The sequence below is a fragment of the Camarhynchus parvulus genome, chromosome 9, assembly GCF_901933205.1.
Source record: "Camarhynchus parvulus chromosome 9, STF_HiC, whole genome shotgun sequence".
Classification (NCBI taxonomy): Eukaryota; Metazoa; Chordata; class Aves; order Passeriformes; family Thraupidae; genus Camarhynchus; species Camarhynchus parvulus.
This window is the reverse complement of record NC_044579.1, coordinates 396,635-415,520: the sequence shown is the minus strand read 5'-3', so window position 1 is coordinate 415,520 and position 18,886 is coordinate 396,635. Positions and strand designations below refer to the sequence as shown.

Sequence of the window (18,886 nt, the reverse complement as noted above, 5' to 3'; positions counted from 1 at the left end):
AGAACACTGGCTCCCTTCCTGCTCAGCCTGCAGAGGAGAAGGCTTCAGGGATGCCCCACTGCAGCTGTGGCGCTGAGCACAGCGGGATCACACCCCAAACTCAGCGCCCACCATCCATCTCTGCGCCCTCAGCTTTACAGATCTGCCTCCTTAATCCCCAGCTGTTTTTCTCATTAGAACCAGTGAAAATGCACCTGCTTCTAATGCTTTTAATTAAGTGATTCTTTGGAAATCTGATGTGCTGAATAAAACTGGAGTAATCCTGTACCCTAATAACTCCGTGGGCGCTACAGAAACCACCCCAGCTTTGCTCAGCAAAACCTGGTACTTACTGAAGGCAGTTTCAGTGTTTTACAAGACTTCAGCATCTTTTCCCTTTCTGAAACCAAATCCCTCATTTAAACATGTTGTGTAACCTCCTGGCTACCAGGCTGTAGGAACTGCTGAGGTTATCAAAGGCACTAACCAGCATGTGGAGGTTTTTGGGGGGCATAAACCCAGCCCACAGCACCTTCTGCTGTGCAGGTGCTGGCAGAGGAGTCCGCACCAGGCAGGTGCCCATTGCAGCAGCACTCTCCCATCAGTTTGTTCAACATATAAGAACTATTTAAAAAAAAAACTCAAAAATGGATGAAAATTATATAAGATTAATGCTTTTTAAATCAAAAGCTGCAATTTCAGCATGACTGTATTTTCTCTACTTTTCTATAGCAAACTTTTCCTAGTTATCCTCACCTACCTGAAATATGTCTGGAAAAACTGTGGAAATAAAGGAAACAAGCATAATGAGATTTTAAAAGGATTTGGCAGTGACAATTGTTGGGTAAAATCATTCCCTAACCCAGCAAAGGCTCCAATCCAGCAGAAAGTCATGTCTCAGAAGTAATTCCGTTTGTTCAGCTGTCCTCATGCAACACTAGTTTATTACTAACAATTTAATTTAAAAGGATCTTCAAACAGTAAACCCCATTTTTCCCCAGCCTGTTAGCAGTACAGCCTAAAAGTCAAGGGCCCCAGTCAGGAGCAGTGCCCTGTGCTGGGACACAGCAGGGGCTGGAGGCAGCAGGGATGCTCCCCAAGGACAGCCAGGGACAGGGAGCAGGGCCAGCCCCTCGCCTGCTCAGGGCTCCCTTCTCTGTCCACAGGGACACAGCCCGCCCTGTCCCTCCCCATGGGCTTCCTGTGTGGCTGGAATGCTGCACAGCTGCACTTGGCCACTTCTAAACCCACAAAAAAGCCCAGGGACAGGCAGGAGCTGGAAACAGCGATGATTCTTCCCCACAGCTGCCCAGTTCCCCAAAGAACCAAACACAAATCCAAGCCCTCCAACAAAGCCTTTGCCATTCTAGACAGGATATCTTCACAGAGATGTATAAATTAAGGTTAAAAGTGATTTTGCAAGCAGCAGCATCACAACTGAGGCTACCAGTTGGGTAAGGATTGGAGAACCCTCCTGTGTGCCTGCTGCAAATCCAAGTGTGCCTGCTTGAGTGCAAAGAGGGCAATGGGTCCCCGTTCCAACATGCCCCAGCAGCCCAGCAATGACTGCAGGTGTAGGAAATACAGAAAACAGGGTCAGTGGCATTGCCTCCTTACACATACATCTGGCTTTGCCTTGCCAGTGAGGGTTTTAGCAGCGTGGCAGCTTCCCTGGGGCGGGACCACCTCTAGAGCAGCTTCACTAACTACTATCTGGAAAGCTTTCCAGCATAGATGGTAGGAATGAAACTTCATAGCATCACTGTTTTTCCCAGAAACAGCTGAATTCTGTGAAAGTCAATGGTTTAGTAGGTAAGTGTTAGCTGTTACTGCTGTTGGAAGTAACAAGATCTGGTTGTTCCAATAGTGGCCCATTCTGTCAGTGCAGAACCCTCAGCCCTGCTCACACACTCCCTGCCTCGGGCACATCCTGCAGCTGCTCTCATCTGCCACAGCAAGAAACACATGAGAACAGGGAAAAATGACCAGTGACGCAGCTATTGGAAATACTTGTAAGTATCCATCTCTGTAGAGGCACAGCCTGGATTAAACCTGATTTCTGGCCTGAAAATTTAAACGGGCAAAGCAACTTTGAAGACTGCCACTTGTGAATGAGAAAGAAAAAGCTCAAACACCGTGGGCTGCTGTGTGTTCTGTGTCACATAAAGCATCTTGCTACTGCTGCTGAACAAAAGTTGTGTGTCACTTCAAAAGCATGGCCTGAACATCTTAATATGTCAAGCCAGTTTTATGATGTGGCAGCAGTTTATGCACTCTTTGCAACTCGATAAAAACCATCTATCTCTGTCAGACTCCAAAGGTCATCTTATACATTTGTTTTCAAAAGCAGCATTTCCTTAAACTTTTTAGCCACTCTCTAGTATATTCTGAAGACTTTACACAGTTAAAATACAGGTTAGTTGTATTAGTAGCTTCAGGAATAAATATTTAATATTTATAATGGGAAACAAACTTCTAAACTTCTGCTTGGAGAAGTCACAGGAATGTTTCTCAACTCATCACACAGTGCTGCCCTCTGGAGCCAGTAAACCGCTGTAAAACTCTAATTCACTAACTAGAGGAAACAGACTGCCCCACAAAATAAAGCACACATCCAAAATGCTGAAAAAATGTGAGCCTGTGGATTTATTACATCTAGAAATGCCAAATTATCCACCATGGTTCTTGGTATGAATCACAGAGGAAATAACCCAAAGGGCCTTGGTTCCTTTAATTGTCCATTTCTCCCTTCACTGGGCACAGAACCCCACCAGCTCTCTGACACTGCCACCACAGGAGTTGTTCTGGCTTATCTGCCCACAAAGTTCAACAAAAAAAAAACAAAAAAAAAAAAAAAATTTTTTAAAACCAAAAAAAAAAAAAAAAATAGAAAAAAAAGGAAAAAGAATAAAGTTTTTTTTTTTTTTTTTTTGCTCTGAGCCAAAACCAGCAAAGGAAAGGCAGTGCAAGGAAAGGGTGGGATGGGGGGGAGAGGGGCGCGCGGCGGGAGGTTGGCCCGGGAAAAGCCAAAGGAAGAAACCCCCACAGGAAAGGGGGGGGGGAGGGAAAAAAAAGGCAGGGAGGGGGAGAAGGAGGGACTTTTTTTTAATTGGCCGAGGAAAAAAAAAAAATAACCAAAAAAAAAAAAAAAAAAATAACTCATTCTTAAAAAAAAACCCCATGTCCCAAGAAAAAAAAGAACGCTTTTTGGGAAGAGAACCCAGATGAGGCTGGCTTCCCCCTCCCCACACGCCCCCCCCCCCCCCCCACCCGAAAAAGCGCCCCCCAAAAAAAAAAAAGAAGAAAAAAAAAAAAAGCAAAAAAAAAAAAAAAAAAAAAAAAAAACAAACAAACAAAAACCAAAAAAACAAAAACAAAAACAAAAAAAAAAACCATGGGCAATGCAGCTGGAGGCTGAGGGAATCCCAGCACACCCATGGGCAATGCAGCTGGAGGCTGAGGGAATTTCCAGCTGGATGCTGAGGGAATTTCCATGGGCAATGCAGCTGGAGGCTGAGGGAACCCCAGCACAGCCATGTGTTGATATTGGACAAAGCAGCTGGATGCTGAGGGAATCGCAGCACACCCACACCAGGGCTGGCCACACTGGGGCCAGGCATGTCTCCAAACTCGTGCTCCAAGTGACTGCTCAGCTCAGGAACCCACAGCCCCAGCCCCAGTAGAGGGAATGTGTCTCAGACACCAGACCAGGCTGCACAGCAGGACAGTTTAGTGTGGGAGGCTTTTCCAAACTGGTTCCATTTGAATGGGACCTGGGTTTAAACCAATGTGTTTGGTGTCAAGACAGCATGACCAGGAAGCATTTCAGAAACCTGCTCAGGCAGTAACAGCTGCAGCTTGCCCCCGACAAGAGGAGGCACACACAAACCTGGGCGAGAGTTAGCAGGGCTGCCAGGCCCTGGTGATGCTCTCAGAGCCCCTGTCCCCAGCTCCTTCTGGGAGCACACTCAGCCAGACAGAAACAGGGACAGGGCACAACACCACGCTGCTTTCACTATTAGAAAACATCCACTTTTTGCATGAATCATTTCCTTGTACTTTTACTAAATTTAAGCAAGTGGCTTTGCAAGGTTTTTGGGTTTTTCTCTTTGTTTGAAGAACATCAGTTTTCCTTTCATCTCTGCTTTAAATGCAACATATAAAGTACATAAAGCAAGTTTAGTGTCCCAAACATGAATAAAAGTAGCTGTCTTGTAGGGTTCCCAAGTTTAATAGAATATGGAGAAAATCCTAGAAATCTCTGCCCATGCCCACATTCCTGTATTTTTATTTTCTTCTATTTCTACTTGTTATCACCAGGAATGTTTCCGTCTTTCCTCTTTTTCCAAAAGACACTTTCCTCTTTTTCCCAGACACTAGGAATGACAGGATTAAAACACGAGCACAGAAAGCAATTCAAAGGAAATGCTGAAAATGACATACATGACACTTACTTTTAATGTCTTCACTGCATGCCTGTAAGCCCCTTTGTTGTGCTCAGGCCCTTCTTGGGAGGGGTTTGGCAGGTCTGAGGTGAGTGTCCCACTGATGAGGACCCCCAGCATATCCAGCACGGTGATGAACAACTCTGAGAGTGAAGACAGGTGTTATCCTGGGCAGCTGTGGCTGCCAGCAGGCCCAGAGAGAGTGCCAATTCTCAGTGTCACAGCAGCTGACAGAAGCTGAGCTCGGGGAAAGGAGGCAGGGCCCGGCTGGGGCACTGGGTACGCTCAGGCTGAGGGAGGCTGGAGCAGGAGTGGGGGCAGCAGGAGCCTTGGAGCACCATGGGCAGAGGCTGTGAGGAAGCTCGAGAGGACAAAGCAGAGCTGCAGGCAGCAGCCAGCCTGGGACCAGGAACGTTGCTGTTTACAGGATGCAAAACTCTTCAACACTCTCTCTGTGCCAGGTTTTCCTAAAGAAGGACAGTTCTAAACTTATCCAAACTTTCCAGGATCAAGCAAGGGGCTGGGAAGACTTGCTCTCAGGGCTAACACCTTTATGGTTTTTCCTAGAAAGAACTGAAATCAGACTGCAGTTCATTACATTTCTCTGTAACAAATTTAGGAGAAAAGGTGTATTCACACTCAAAAGAGGAGCAAGGCCTCCCCATTTTCCCTGCCTGGGACTGCTCCTTTTGGCACAGCTCTGTAATTTCCCTGGGTTTACACCATCAAGCTGCTGACATAAAACTGCTGACACACACCCACCTGACAAAGGTGCTCACAGCTCTGTGCTTGCCTTTCCTGAGTAACCTGATTGTGCAGGGCTGCCAGGAGCCCTTCCCTTTGCTCATCCTGACCTTAAGGCAAGTGAGTGCCAGCGGCAGGAAGGGCTGCTGGCTCAGCAGGGACATGCTTTAGGAGAAGCCAACACAGCACTGCATCAGTAAAGTTATTTTGATACTTCCCATCCTCAGTCCCTTCCCTGTTTTGTCTGCCTGCTTTCCCCTTAAGTGGCACTGCTGCCTCGGTGTCTGTTTCTGTTTTAGTCAATTTAAGTCTTGGCAGAGGCATTCAGGACCATCCAGGAAGGCAGAGTCCCAGCCAGCCCAGCTGCCACTGAGCTCCCCCAGCTCAGGGGCCCTCAGGGGCTGCCCCACGCCTGAATGTGACCCACTCTTCTCAGATGCCCTTTCTCCAAGTGCTAGCTCTCCCTTTGATTTATTAACATTCTGCAGTTCAAGAGGTAAGTTTGACCAGTGGCCCCTCAATCTCACTGCCAGCCCATCCTTTATCCAGGGAGGCTGAGAGGAAGGACGTGGCAGGGAGATAAAACACTGAGGAGAGTGGCACCAAGGCCACATGGACCCAAAGCCACCCCAGAATGCTCTGATAAAACTGGAGCTGCTTCCTCAGCACAGAACTGCAGCAGCTGCCATTTATCTGATGCTTTTCTTCAGCAAAGCCAGTAAAAAGTTTGAATTACTAATGCAGGGTGCCAACAAGCTGAACTAGTGCCAAACCAAAGGCAGTTACTTGTTTGGAAAATAGCACTCACCATTTGTGGAGAGCTGCTCAGAGTGATGCTTTTGCAACTCCCACAACGGCAGACACCCAGGATTTGTGGCAAAACGCAGAAAACCCATCTGAGACCCTATTTCCTATCTCTATTTGAGAGGGACTTGCCCGAGTTTAAATGCGCTGGGACTCGGGGTGGGGGTCAGGGTGAGCATCTGAAACAGCCACATGTGCCTACAGCCTGCGCTGGGGCTGACCCACAGGGAAATGTGGCTTTGCCCTGGCTCTGCTCCCTGCAGGACACAACAGCAGCCACATTCCCGCCTCATTCTCAGGGTCTCCTTTCCCAGGAGCATCCCCCAGCAGTGAACCAGCACGAACACTGCAATAAACACACCCCACAGGACTCTGCACACCCTTACCAAGCACCACAATCCCCTTCAGGACTGCAAACACAGCCCCCACTTCGATGCTGTTGTGAGCAGCAGCCAGGAGGTGACAATCACAAGAAGAACAAATTCCAGAAAACAATTTCTCTGTGGCAAGAAGAGGAATTCTTGCAAAAAATGGGCGTTTTTACCAACTAACATTTCCTTTGTACGAAATCCTCCTCAGCCAGAACAGCTTCAGAAGCTCATGAGCTGAAGAAAGAACAGAATGTTCTGACATTGAAACTGCAGCCCAGCAGGTAAGTGATTAATTCAGCTGGGGTGTGTGGTTACGATGGATTAATATCAAAATAAGCTGTGGGCACTGAAATAGAAAAAGGAGCCTGTTGGTTCACTGTGTCCATGTGAACAGGGAACCTAACCAGGATGAGACACTGAAGCCTATGCTGGTTTTAACACCATAGATTTAGGAAATTACTTCCCTTACCTCACCTCATGACAAATGAGGCAAAAATAAGTGCTGTAAATGCTTGAAATCACACTTACTCTCCATTTCCATGTCAGCCTCCCAAACAGCACAGTGTGTGTCCCTGTCGGTGCCTCTGCCCTTCTCAGCACTGCCAGTGCAGAGAATGAGTAAGTTTCAGCAAAGTCCTCTAGTTTTACCTGCTTCCAAACCATTTCCCAAACAATTAAGATTATTGGTATCAACTCCTCAGTAGTGAAACATTTGCAATTTTGAACTTGCACTGTGGATATTTTCACCTATGAAAATATGCAGCCATCAAAAACCAGCTGTGGGTTCACAGAGGTGTGTGAGCACCCAGCATCACAGACAGAGGTGTGTGAGCACCCAGCATCACAGACAGAGGTGTGTGGGGCACCTCTCCCCAGCTCTGTGTCACTGCAGGACCCTCCCCCTGCCCAGCCAGCCCTGCCATCAGGAGGGAGACCAGCCACAAAATCAACTGGCATTAAAGAATTTCACTTCAGAGATCCCATACAGTGTAATGTGGGATTTGGGGCATGATTCAGGGTTATGTAACAGCTGAAGAAACAGCAGAGTTGACTCACCCCAGTGCAAGTTATGTTCTCTCTATCCCAGAGTGAAACTCGTTTGGCTGCATTTAGATGTTCCCCTTTGTGCTCTTACAAAACTGCTTCCTCTCAGCTACTCTGCTCTGCCCTGCCAAGGATGCCCCACACTCCAGAGAATCACAGACTGGTTTGGCTTGAAAGGAGCTTAAAAGCCCATCCCATTCCACCCCTGCCATGGCAGGGACACCTCCCACTGTCCCAGGGTGTCCCAGTGTCCAGCCCGGCCTCGGGCACGGCCAGGGATGCAGGGGCAGCCCCAGCTGCTCTGGGCACCTGTGCCAGGGCCTGCCCACCCTGCCAGGGAGCAATTCCTTCCTCACATCCAATGTTAACCTAGTCTCTGCCAGTTTAAAGCCATTCCCCCAATAAAAACTCTTACTACTTTTAAAAATCAGATTTTAAAAAAATCTATGTAGACAAAATCCATAATCTAATCATGTAATAAACAAAACACCCATCACAACAGGAGCCAGGGACCTAATGCAGAACCTTCCCTCATTTCCAGACCTCAAACAGGAAAAGATTGTCCTGAGCTGCTCAGTCTGAAACAGCAAAACTGCTGATGCCAAACAACAACTGCTGACACCAAACAACAACTGCTGACACCAAACAACAACTGCTGGTACCAAACAACAACTGCTGACAGCAAACAACAACTGCTGACACCAAACAACAACTGCTGATGCCAAACAACAACTGCTGATGCCAAACAACAACTGCTGGTACCAAACAACAACTGCTGACAGCAAACAACAACTGCTGACGCCAAACAACAACTGCTGGTACCAAACAACAACTGCTGACACCAAACAACAACTGCTGGTACCAAACAACAACTGCTGGTACCAAACAACAACTGCTGACACCAAACAACAACTGCTGACGCCAAACAACAACTGCTGACACCAAACAACAACTGCTGACGCCAAACAACAACTGCTGACGCCAAACAACAACTGCTGGTACCAAACAACAACTGCTGGTACCAAACAACAACTGCTGACACCAAACAACAACTGCTGGTACCAAACAACAACTGCTGACACCAAACAACAACTGCTGACACCAAACAACAACTGCTGATGCCAAACAACAACTGCTGATGCCAAACAACAACTGCTGGTACCAAACAACAACTGCTGACACCAAACAACAACTGCTGACGCCAAACAACAACTGCTGGTACCAAACAACAACTGCTGACACCAAACAACAACTGCTGGTACCAAACAACAACTGCTGGTACAAACAACAACTGCTGAACGCAAACAACAACTGCTGACGGCAAACAACAACTGCTGACACCAAACAACAACTGCTGGTACCAAACAACAACTGCTGGTACCAAACAACAACTGCTGGTACCAAACAATAACTGCTGACACCAAACAACAACTGCAGGTACCAAACAATAACTGCTGACACCAAACAACAACTGCTGGTGCCAAACAACAACTGCTGGTACCAAACAATAACTGCTGACACCAAACAACAACTGCTGGTACCAAACAACAATTGCTGGCACCAAACAACAACTGCTGGTACCAAACAACAATTGCTGGCACCAAACAACAACTGCTGACAGCAAACAACAACTGCTGGTACCAAACAACAATTGCTGGCACCAAACAATAACTGCTGACACCAAACAACAACTGCTGGTACCAAACAACAATTGCTGGTACCAAACAACAACTGCTGGTACCAAACAATAACTGCTGGTACCAAACAACCAACTGCTGGTACCAAACTCATTCTGGATAAGCAACAGCTACCAGATAATAAGGCTGGTACACCTAGTTTGATCAAGTTTCCCTGCAAACAAAGTCTTGAATTTCCAAACCAGTTCCTGGACATTTCTAGGACTGAAATTGTGAGCAGCTGGGTAAGGCCCAACATCCTCCTCCCCAGCATCTTCCTGGGACACCAGGTGTCCCTACAGGGCACAGAACCTCACTTCCCAGCACTGCCACCCCCTCCAGGTGTCCTGACCCAGTGAGCTGCAGTGGGGCAGGGGGAATTCATTAAGGAAAAATGAGAAAATTCATCCAAATTAAAAGCTACATTTGATAATAAGGCGGCTTGACAGACAGGGTCTGGAAATCAGTAAATAGAGAAAAGATACTTAAAGCTCATATCTTGATATTAATGATTAGACAAAAGGGCAAGAACTGTCCCAGGCCAGGAACACCAGTATGTGAAGTGGTTTTCTTGAGGGAGAAAAATAGGTGTTAGTGAGGAATGCAAATTTCACACCCAAAATATTCCAAGGAACATTTGTCTCCAGCGTAAGGTTTTATATCACAGGGACAAACTTCACTAATTAGCCCACTAATGGGAAGACTTCCTCATTACTGAAAAGAATCTATGAATTGACATTAACTTAAAACATCTCCTGCAGCCCTGGGACCCCCTGTCACTGCCAGCCCCTGCCTGCTGCTCCACATCCTGATACCCCAGGGCAGGAGGACGAGGTCATTAGCAGGGTAATTAATTACAAGGACAGTGCCTGATGTTAACCCTCTGCTCTGACAGCCAAGGCAGAAATCCAGCGGGTGTTCCATTCTGGGACAGCACTTGTACCAGAAGCAATACTGAAGGAGTGGCCAGGAGACAGAATCTCTAAAAAAAGTGAAAGTATTATTTTAAAAGAGGAAGTTTACGGAAGATAAGTAACTCTTCCAGGCGCACGAAACCAAACACACCCCTCCCTCACTGACACACGCTCAGAGACACCGCAGAGGAGACCAGAGCACAGCAACCCGCAGAGGGTGAGTCTCTAAACGTGAGCATTTGTGATTTGTAATTTATTATTGCTTCAAATGGACTGAGAGAAACAGCTGGGCTTGCAGCAGGTCAGAAAGGAGATGAAAATATTCCTGTGAACATACAGTGGGTTTGGGTGCTTGGAAAGGAGCCCAACAAGAATGTAATGTTATTATTACCTTAAATAGAGCTGTTTCAAAATGTATACATAATTTTTATTAACAGTTTTCAGGAATTTCTAATGCCACTTGACCAAAAAAAGGTGCTTCCAAACAAGTTCTGTGTATCATATCTTTAACAAATTATTTATTACCCTGTATTATTACTAGACCCTGTTTCGACTTGTTATTGTAGATTAACCTTAACAAAACATGTTATTTTTGTTGTGTTACTGAACTTTAGCTTGTAAGCAGAAGAAATTAACATAGACATCAGACACTTGTGTAGTTCTATATTTCCTATTTCCTTTTCCTGGTGTTTCTGATTAAATGCTACTGCTGCCAGGTGTCTGTAAACCTACTAAAGTATTACTGAGAAATACTCTCCTGCTCCCTATGAAAAGGAACCACAAATCTGAACTATGCAGACCCAAACTAGGGACACAAACCAGGAGGGGAAATAGCAACTGGGGCAGTTTGTGGGTATTATAAGATGTGGATTTGCATCTGAAGGGTTTCCATTCCTCCTTTACAAAGTAAAAGCCAAAAATATGGCATACGGGAACCTAATTCTTTTTTAACTTAAAAATCAAGGAACTGAACATTCAAGCATAAAGCTTCAGAAACTCAAACGCGTTTGTGCCTCTCCCCGCACCAAAAGACGCCTTTACAGAGCGCCGCAGCAGAGATTTGGCAGGATTTCCATCCAGCCCTGCCTGTCCTGCAGCCGAGGTGCCCCAGAGCCGAACCGGGCACCCCCGGCCCGCGGGGGCAGCGGGGTGAGGGGGCTCCGGTGCCGCGGGGCTGCCCCGGGAGGGTCCCGAGCTGCGGGCAGGGCAGCCCCGGGGCTGACACGGCGGGAGCGGGCTCAGCCCCGGCTTCCCGAGCACGGCCCCGGCACCGCACATCCTCCAGGGACCTCACATCCCCCGGACACCGAACATCCCCCGCGGATCGCACATCCTCCAGGGACCGCTCAGCCCCGGCACCGAACATCCCCCGGGCACCGTACAGCCCCCGGGACCCCGAGCACAGCCCCGGCACCGCACATCCTCCGGGGACAGAACAGCCTCCGGGGATCGCACATCCTCCAGGGACCGCTCGCCGGATCGCACAAACCTACTCCCCGACAACCACACACAACAGAACCTCCAAAACCCATACCACGACACCCACCCACATACAGACACCACACCACCCCACACACCAACACCCAACCTCACACGGACACCGAACTCCTCGGCACCGCACACCTCAGGACCCTCACCCCTGACACCGCACCCGCATCCTCCGGGGACAGAACAGCCTCCAGGGACCGCTCAGCCCCGGCTCCCTGAGCACAGCCCCGGCACCAAACATCGACAACATCCACACGACACCCAAAAGCCTGAACGACATCTCGGGCACGAACATCCCGCAGATCCACCCGGGCACCGCACAGCCCCCAGGGACCGCACATCCCCCAGGCACCAAATATCCTCCAGGGACAGAACATCCCCTGGGGACCACACATCCTGTGGGACCGCGCATCCTGCGGAGCCGCACAACCCCCTATTCAATCTATGCCGTGGATCAATACTCTGCAGCAGATCAGTAAGCAGAAGAGGATGTTTAGAAACTGCGACACTTACAAATCCATTGAAAAAAAGCTACAACACCTAAAGTGGTGTCTTGCATATCCCAAAGAAATTGAAATATGTGTAATTTCATTGTTTATATTTAGTCTTTCAATTACATGTTCAATATCACATAATGTTGACTTACTGTATGCAGCTTAAAACTTGAAGCACTGTTCTACAAGTCACATAAGGAATAAATATTTCCTCCAATAATAACCTTCCCCATAGTAACAAATCACAACTTCTTTCAGGGGCTTTAAGAGTTTTAAGAAACAAGGCTGTGTACAGAAATAACACGAAGGACTCACAAGCCAGAAGGGGCAGACAGGAACGCAGCTCTGTGCTCGGAAAAGTTGCACAATCTGACAAATCCCTGCTCCCTTTACAAATAGTGCCTCTGGGAGTCAGTCAAAGGCAGGAAGCAATCTGCTAATTATTTCTTAAAATTTCATTTCTCCTTCTTTTCTACAGAAAACAGAAGCAGAAGCTCCTAGTGCATCATCTGGAATCTGCAGCTGTCACCGGCTAAGAAAGCAGTTTGGAGCCAGAGCAAGGTCTGAGCCTCGGGCCGGGGATGCTCAGCTGCTCCTCCTGCCTCTGTCAGCTCCGAGGGGCTCCCCAGGAGCCCTCCTGCCCTGCCCCATGGTGAAGAGCTGCAGGGGCTGCCAGGGCCCCCTGGCTGAGAGCAGCCTGTGCCCAGAGCACCCAGCTCCTCCTGGTGCCTGCCCCGGCCCCGGGGGACCACGTGCCCACCTCTGCCAGGGCTTGCTCCCACAGCACGGGACTTGGCACACCAACCTGCTTCATCTTCAAAGCAAAAGCCTTTTTGTCCTACTTTCTAGGAAGAAATAAAACTTTGTCAGGGATTTGGGCATCAGCTGAGAGCACATCAATTCCCCGATGCCTGTTTCCCACAGGCAGAGCCCAGACAAGCAGAACCAGCTGCATCACCACACACCTGAGCACTGCCCTGGCCCAGCTGGGTGCACTTTCACAACACAACAATTCAAAGCTGACTGAAAAGGCTGAAGCCTCATAACAGATAAAACTCTCAATTTCTTCTTTTTTTTTTTCCTGTTTGTTTCTCCAGGGAGAAGAGATACCACAATGCAAATGAAAGCCACAACCCAGTTCAGCTCCTCCAGGAATGACAGCAACTGCACCAGCGACAGCAGGATCAGCCAAGTCATCTTCCCTTTACTCTACACCTTTCTGTTCCTGGTGGGGATCACCATGAACGGCCTGGCAATGTGGGTTTTCTTTAAAATATCCAGTAAATCCAATTTCATTATCTTCCTCAAGAACACTGTGATTTCTGACTTCCTCATGATCCTGACTTTTCCATTTAAAATCCTCAGTGATGCCAAGCTGGTGTCCTGGGTCCTGCGAGGGTTTGTGTGCCAGGTCACCCAGGTGGTGTTTTACTTCACCATGTACATCAGCATCCTGTTCCTGGGTCTGATAACGATTGATCGCTACCAGAAAGCCACCTCACCTTTCAGAACCTCCACCCCACGGAGCCTCCTAGCTGCCAAGGTCCTGTCCACAGCAATCTGGCTGTCCATGTTTGCTCTCTCGCTACCCAACATGATTTTAAATAATAAGAAGAAAACACCCAAGAACGTAAGGAAGTGTGCTCTCCTGAAATCGGAGTTTGGCTTAGTCTGGCATGAAATTGTAAACTACATTTGTCAGCTCATCTTCTGGGTTAGCTTAGCAGTCATAGTGGTATGTTACATCCTCATCAGCAAGGAACTGTACAAATCCTACAAAAGGACTCGATGCACAGGGAAGGGATCTAAAAAGACTGTCAATCTCAAGGTTTTCATAATAATTGCTGTGTTCTTTATTTGCTTTGTGCCATTCCACTTCACCAGAATCCCCTACACCCTGAGCCAAACGAGAGATGTGTTTGACTGCTCTGCTCGGAACGCTCTGTTCTACCTGAAGGAGACCACGCTGTGGCTGACGTCCCTCAATGCCTGCCTGGATCCCTTCATTTACTTTTTCCTGTGCAAATCCTTTAGGAAATCCCTGCTGGGCATGCTGTGCAAGCACAGGGCAGTGTCAGGGGCACAGGCAAAGGGGGATGACTCTGACGAGACCCCGCTCTAGATCCCAGGGCTCCTCTCCCCTTCCTGGCCACACGCCTTCACTGAGGTGGCAGGAGCACAGGTCCACGAGGAGCATCCAGAACTCCACTGACTTCTTCAGAAACAGCCCTGCAGATGAGGCACGAGCCCCCTGGAACCACCACCGCTGCTGCAAAAATAAAAAGCTTAAATAAATACCAGAGGAGTCCTCTCAACCTCCACCCTTGCCAAAAGAGGAGCTCCCCAGACCCCAACCTCCACGGCTGTCAGAACTGATGGGAAGAAGTCAGACCTGAAAGGTGGAACTGTGAGGAAAAACTTAAAACAGAATCATGAAATGCGACAGATGATACTATGAACTGTAAAGATTTTGCAGAAATAGCTAAATTTGGGCCAGAGTATAGTTCACGACAACACAAGACCTGAGAAATGCAGATAAAATGCACAGTAGATGTCATTTTTCAATACAGGGAGTTGTCACCTTGTATGCAACTGGCAGACAAACAGAAACCTAGAGAGAGCCATTTGGGCAGATTTTTGGTAACAGAATAACACTTTTCTTATCTCATTCTATGCTTGCAGTTCCTAATCCATTGACCAATAATTAATAGTTGTATTTCAGAAGAAATTATTTCTTAATCAGGCTTATCTTGATATTAATTAAATCCCCAAATCCTTCCCCTTACTACATAAATAAATGATGTTTTCACAGAGAACATTATATTAGAAAACATACAAACACTTGATTTAAATCTTCCTGAGATCCTGGGGAAAAACAGGCTCATGGTAAATTCTTTACTGATGATTAAGGGCAACTTTTTCCACTATACAAAATACTCAACCACTTCCCTTTTTGCACCTGGAAAACTTGAAAAAAAACAGGGAAGTATTTTCAAGTACATGACATTTTGAGGTATCACTGCAATTGCACGTGAAATAGATTGTGGGTTATTGGAATAAGTTGTGGTTCATTTATCACCACTGCAAACAGCTCCAGCTGAGCAGTGAGTGTCCACATCACACAAGAGCTCAGCCTGCCAAAGCCATCACCTGTCCATCCTTCCTGGGACGTGTCCCTGCCTGCCAGGCACTTCTGCAACCCAGTTTCCTAAGAAGTTAAAGGGCAGCTCACTTGTTGCTCACCTAGTGCCACCCTCGGCCTTGGGGTCTGTGCATCTCTGACAGCTCGTTGGGATGAACCCACCCTGCCTCAAACTGTGCCCTGCCTGTGCTGGGCCCTGCTCCAGCTGAGGCAGGCAGTGACTGGGCCCACCACGGAGCACCAGGATTTCCCTGGAACAGGGTCCAGGCCTGGCCCTGCTCCAGCTGAGGCAGGCAGTGACTGGGCCCACCACGGAGCACCAGGATTTCCCTGGAACAGGGTCCAGCCACCCCAGAGCGTGCACCCCCAGAGGGCCTAGGCCAGGTCAATCCCCATCAATGCCCAGGGAGGGCGGTGCCACATGCCCCACTCCCACCCAGAGCTCATTCTGCACACATTTTGCACCTACACGTGGAGAGAGAGTGGCAATTAGCCAGGAGCTGCTTTCCCTGGCCAGGTGAGCTGTGCAGACAGACTCCACAGACACACCTGTCCCCCAGAGCCACCACGGGCGGGGTGTGCACAGGTACCTGCTGCCTCTGACACCTGGGAACAGCATCAAGAGCTCAAAACACAGAAGGCACTGCCTTGGACAGCACTCCAGGGGCGTTGCAGTGGACTGTGACACCCTTGTGTGGTCACCAGTGGGGACCAGAAGGCAGGGACAGCCAGGGACACACCACACTGGTGACAGTGCTGAGCGTGACTGGAGCCCAGCCATCCTCAGGGCTGCCTGCTCTCAGCAGCCATTTAACAGTGACACCAGCACCTACATTAACCAAAATGTGCCAGGTACTGATGCACAAACTGCCTGGCACAGCTGCAGCCCGAGCTCCTCTGGAGCAATCCACAGCTGCCCGAGAAATGGCCTGAGCAGGAGCACTGCCCTCAGGGCAGCGAGCCCTGGGCCAGAGCTGTCCCACCAGCAGGCAGCAATAAACTCACACAGACAGCTCTGCTCTCAGAAAAATGCACCCAGTTCCAGCCTACACCAACAAACACACCATCAATCCACAGCTCTCCACACAGCAGTACCTGCCAGGACAGAAAGGGCTGTAGCAGCACAACGGTGCAACCCCTGCCTGCATGGGCCAAACCCCAGGAATCCTCTCTGGAGAGGCAGAGCCCAGCCCAGGCCCTGTGCCAGGGACACCAGAGGCAGGACAGGGGGCAGCCCCCAGGCACCACTGTCAGGGGGCTCCCAGCAGACCCTTGTAATGCTTGGGCAATGACTGGTGCCATCCAGAACATGGAATTCACACACAAACAACACCCAGGAGCTACTTTGGAGGGTTATCCGGGAAAGCTGTCAGGAAACACTCTGTGTCTGTTCATCCTACCAGCCCAGGCGCAGCAGGTCTGCCCCACGCACACACAAACTCAGAAATGTGTCTGCCCTGGGAGGCAGGCTCAGGTTTCCTTTCCCAGGTCAGGAGCAGATGGTGTGCTTTCTCACACAGAGCAAAGGGAAGAGACAGAAGCAATAGCAATGTGACTAACTCAGGCGACGCTGAAAATGAGGAAGGAAACCACACACCAGCAGAGAAACGTCTCATCTTTCTACACATTTCCCCACTCCTAACACTTTGCTCCAGGCTCCTGCTGGCAGAGGAGCAGCGGATGAGATGGGGACAGCCACAGAGGGCTCTGTGACAGCTGCTGCAGGCGTGCCCAGGTACTCACAGGGTCGGAGTGTTTGGGGTGTGTGGGGTGCTCGGGCAGCTGGTACTCAAGGCTGGGAGCCCCCTGTGTGCAGCTGACCTTGGAAATGCTATCTGAAGCTGTGCTGATAAGGGAAAGAGTGGGTGCTTGGAAAGAATTACCAGAAGTCGCTTACCCAGGAGTGGCTGGCTTCTGGGCCACAGCTCTAACATTTCTACTGAACGCTGAAATACATTTCCATGGAAAGGCCAGCAGTGCTCCAGGCAGTCTGCTCTTGTACCCTGCTGACATTACCCTAGGCCTCCAAAATAAGTATGAACCCTTTTAACTCATCAGTGGATGCTAGCTTGCAAACAATTTAAATTTCAGCAAAGATTTAGATTTTCCATGAACCAGAAGAAAAATTGGTCGGGCTGTTTAACAGACTTGGATTTAGTGTTTATTCATGCAAACCTGCTACCACAGTAAGGAACATGTAATACTACATACAGAAGGGTGTGTTTTGTATTCTCTCTCCTTTTCACCCAAGTCTGTTCCCAACGATGGGAGGCTCTGCAAACACGAGCTCTGTGGGTAACACCAGTGCACCCTCCTCTGCACAGTGCCAGCGTGACACCACCATCACCCACCTGCTCTTCCCAGTGCTCTACACCCTCATCTTCTTCCTGGGACTTCTGCTGAACAGCCTGGCCTGCTGGGCCTTCTTCCACATTCCAAGCACATCAACCTTCATCATCTACTTGAAAAATATCTTGGTTTCTGATTTCATCATGACGCTGATGCTTCCTCTGAAGATCCTGACAGACTCTGGCCTGGCGCCGTGGCAGCTCAAGGCCTTTGTCTGTCGTTTCTCAGCTGTGATATTCTATGACACCATGTACATCAGCATCGTGCTGCTGGGGCTCATTGCTTTCGACAGATTTCTAAAGATTGTGAGACCTTTTGGGAAGTTCTGGGTGCAAAATCTGACCTCAGCAAAGATCCTGGCGTCTCTGGTCTGGCTCTTCTTCCTCGTTCTATCCCTGCCCAACATGGTCCTGTCCAACAAGGCAGCGACGCCCCAGTCCGTGAGGAAGTGTGCCTCCTTGAAGAGCTACCTCGGACTCAAATGGCACGAGGCTGTCAACTACGTCTGTCAGTTCATCTTCTGGACTGTCCTCATCCTCATGCTGCTATTTTATATAGTCATTGCCAAAAAGGTATATGAGTCCTATGTAAAAACACAGAAGAAAGGCAACAGAAGCGAAAAACGGATCAAGGGGAAAGTATTCATCATTTTTACTGTGTTCTTCCTGTGCTTTGCCCCCTTCCACTTCAGCAGGGTGCCCTACACCGTGAGCCAAACGAGTGCCCACATGGACTGCCGGCTGCAGAACCAGCTCTTCGTGGCCAAGGAGAGCACCCTGTGGCTGGCAGCCACCAACGTCTGCATGGACCCCCTCATCTACCTGCTCCTGTGCAAGCCCTTCCTGGAGAAGGTCTTCTACAGGAGGGTAAAGGCTCTGCAGAGAACAGCCCAGGCAAACCCAAAAACAGAGCTGGACACACGAGTATCTCCCACTGAGTCTTGATTCTGCAGCTGCACACTCTGCTCTACATCTTCATCGAGAACTTGAAAAGTAGTTTAGTTTACTTCTGCTGAAGAGCACAAAAGGGTGTTTGCCAAGTAATATTAACACTCAATAAATGCAGCAAAATGGATTTTCTAAGTACACTCACTGCATAGCCTTGATGGCCAAAAGGCTCTTGCTCAAACTGCCTAAGACAATCCACAGGTTAATTCTCTCTGCTTTAAACTAAACCAACTCACTTGCTAACAGCTGAGCAGCTTACTGACTCTGGCTGCTCTGAAGGGCAATCCAGCTTTATTTGGGAGTGAACCCCAGAGCTGGTGACTGTGTATGTCAGTAATTCCTACCCTGAGTGTCAGCTTGGCTGCACATAAAGAGTAGGCAAGGGGAGGGACAGAGGGAAGGACTCGGTCCCTTGCCATCCCTCCTCGCCTCTCACACATGTAATTACTTTCCTACCACCCACACTGTTTCACCACCCTTCCTCTCTGC

At 48.7% G+C, this 18,886-nt stretch overlaps 2 protein-coding genes across 3 annotated transcripts; both read left to right on the top strand.

Moving 5' to 3' along the window:
• Window positions 1-10,073: 10,073 nt before the first annotated feature.
• P2RY12 (purinergic receptor P2Y12) lies at window positions 10,074-14,651 on the top strand. Of its 2 annotated transcripts, XM_030954506.1 has the most exons (3): window positions 10,162-10,194; window positions 12,438-12,520; window positions 13,057-14,651. In XM_030954506.1, the coding sequence occupies exon 3, from the start codon at window positions 13,074-13,076 to the stop codon at window positions 14,079-14,081; it is 1,008 nt and encodes a 335-aa protein (XP_030810366.1). In that variant the 5' UTR covers window positions 10,162-10,194; window positions 12,438-12,520; window positions 13,057-13,073; the 3' UTR covers window positions 14,082-14,651. The 2 variants fall into 2 exon arrangements, with proteins under 2 accessions (XP_030810367.1, XP_030810366.1); XM_030954507.1 differs by lacking the exon at window positions 12,438-12,520 and having other exon boundaries at window positions 10,074-10,194.
• Window positions 14,652-16,766: 2,115 nt separating this feature from the next.
• P2RY13 (purinergic receptor P2Y13) lies at window positions 16,767-18,394 on the top strand. The gene is made up of 2 exons (XM_030954569.1): window positions 16,767-16,836; window positions 17,353-18,394. The coding sequence occupies exons 1-2, from the start codon at window positions 16,787-16,789 to the stop codon at window positions 18,392-18,394; spliced, it is 1,092 nt and encodes a 363-aa protein (XP_030810429.1). The 5' UTR covers window positions 16,767-16,786.
• Window positions 18,395-18,886: the final 492 nt, after the last annotated feature.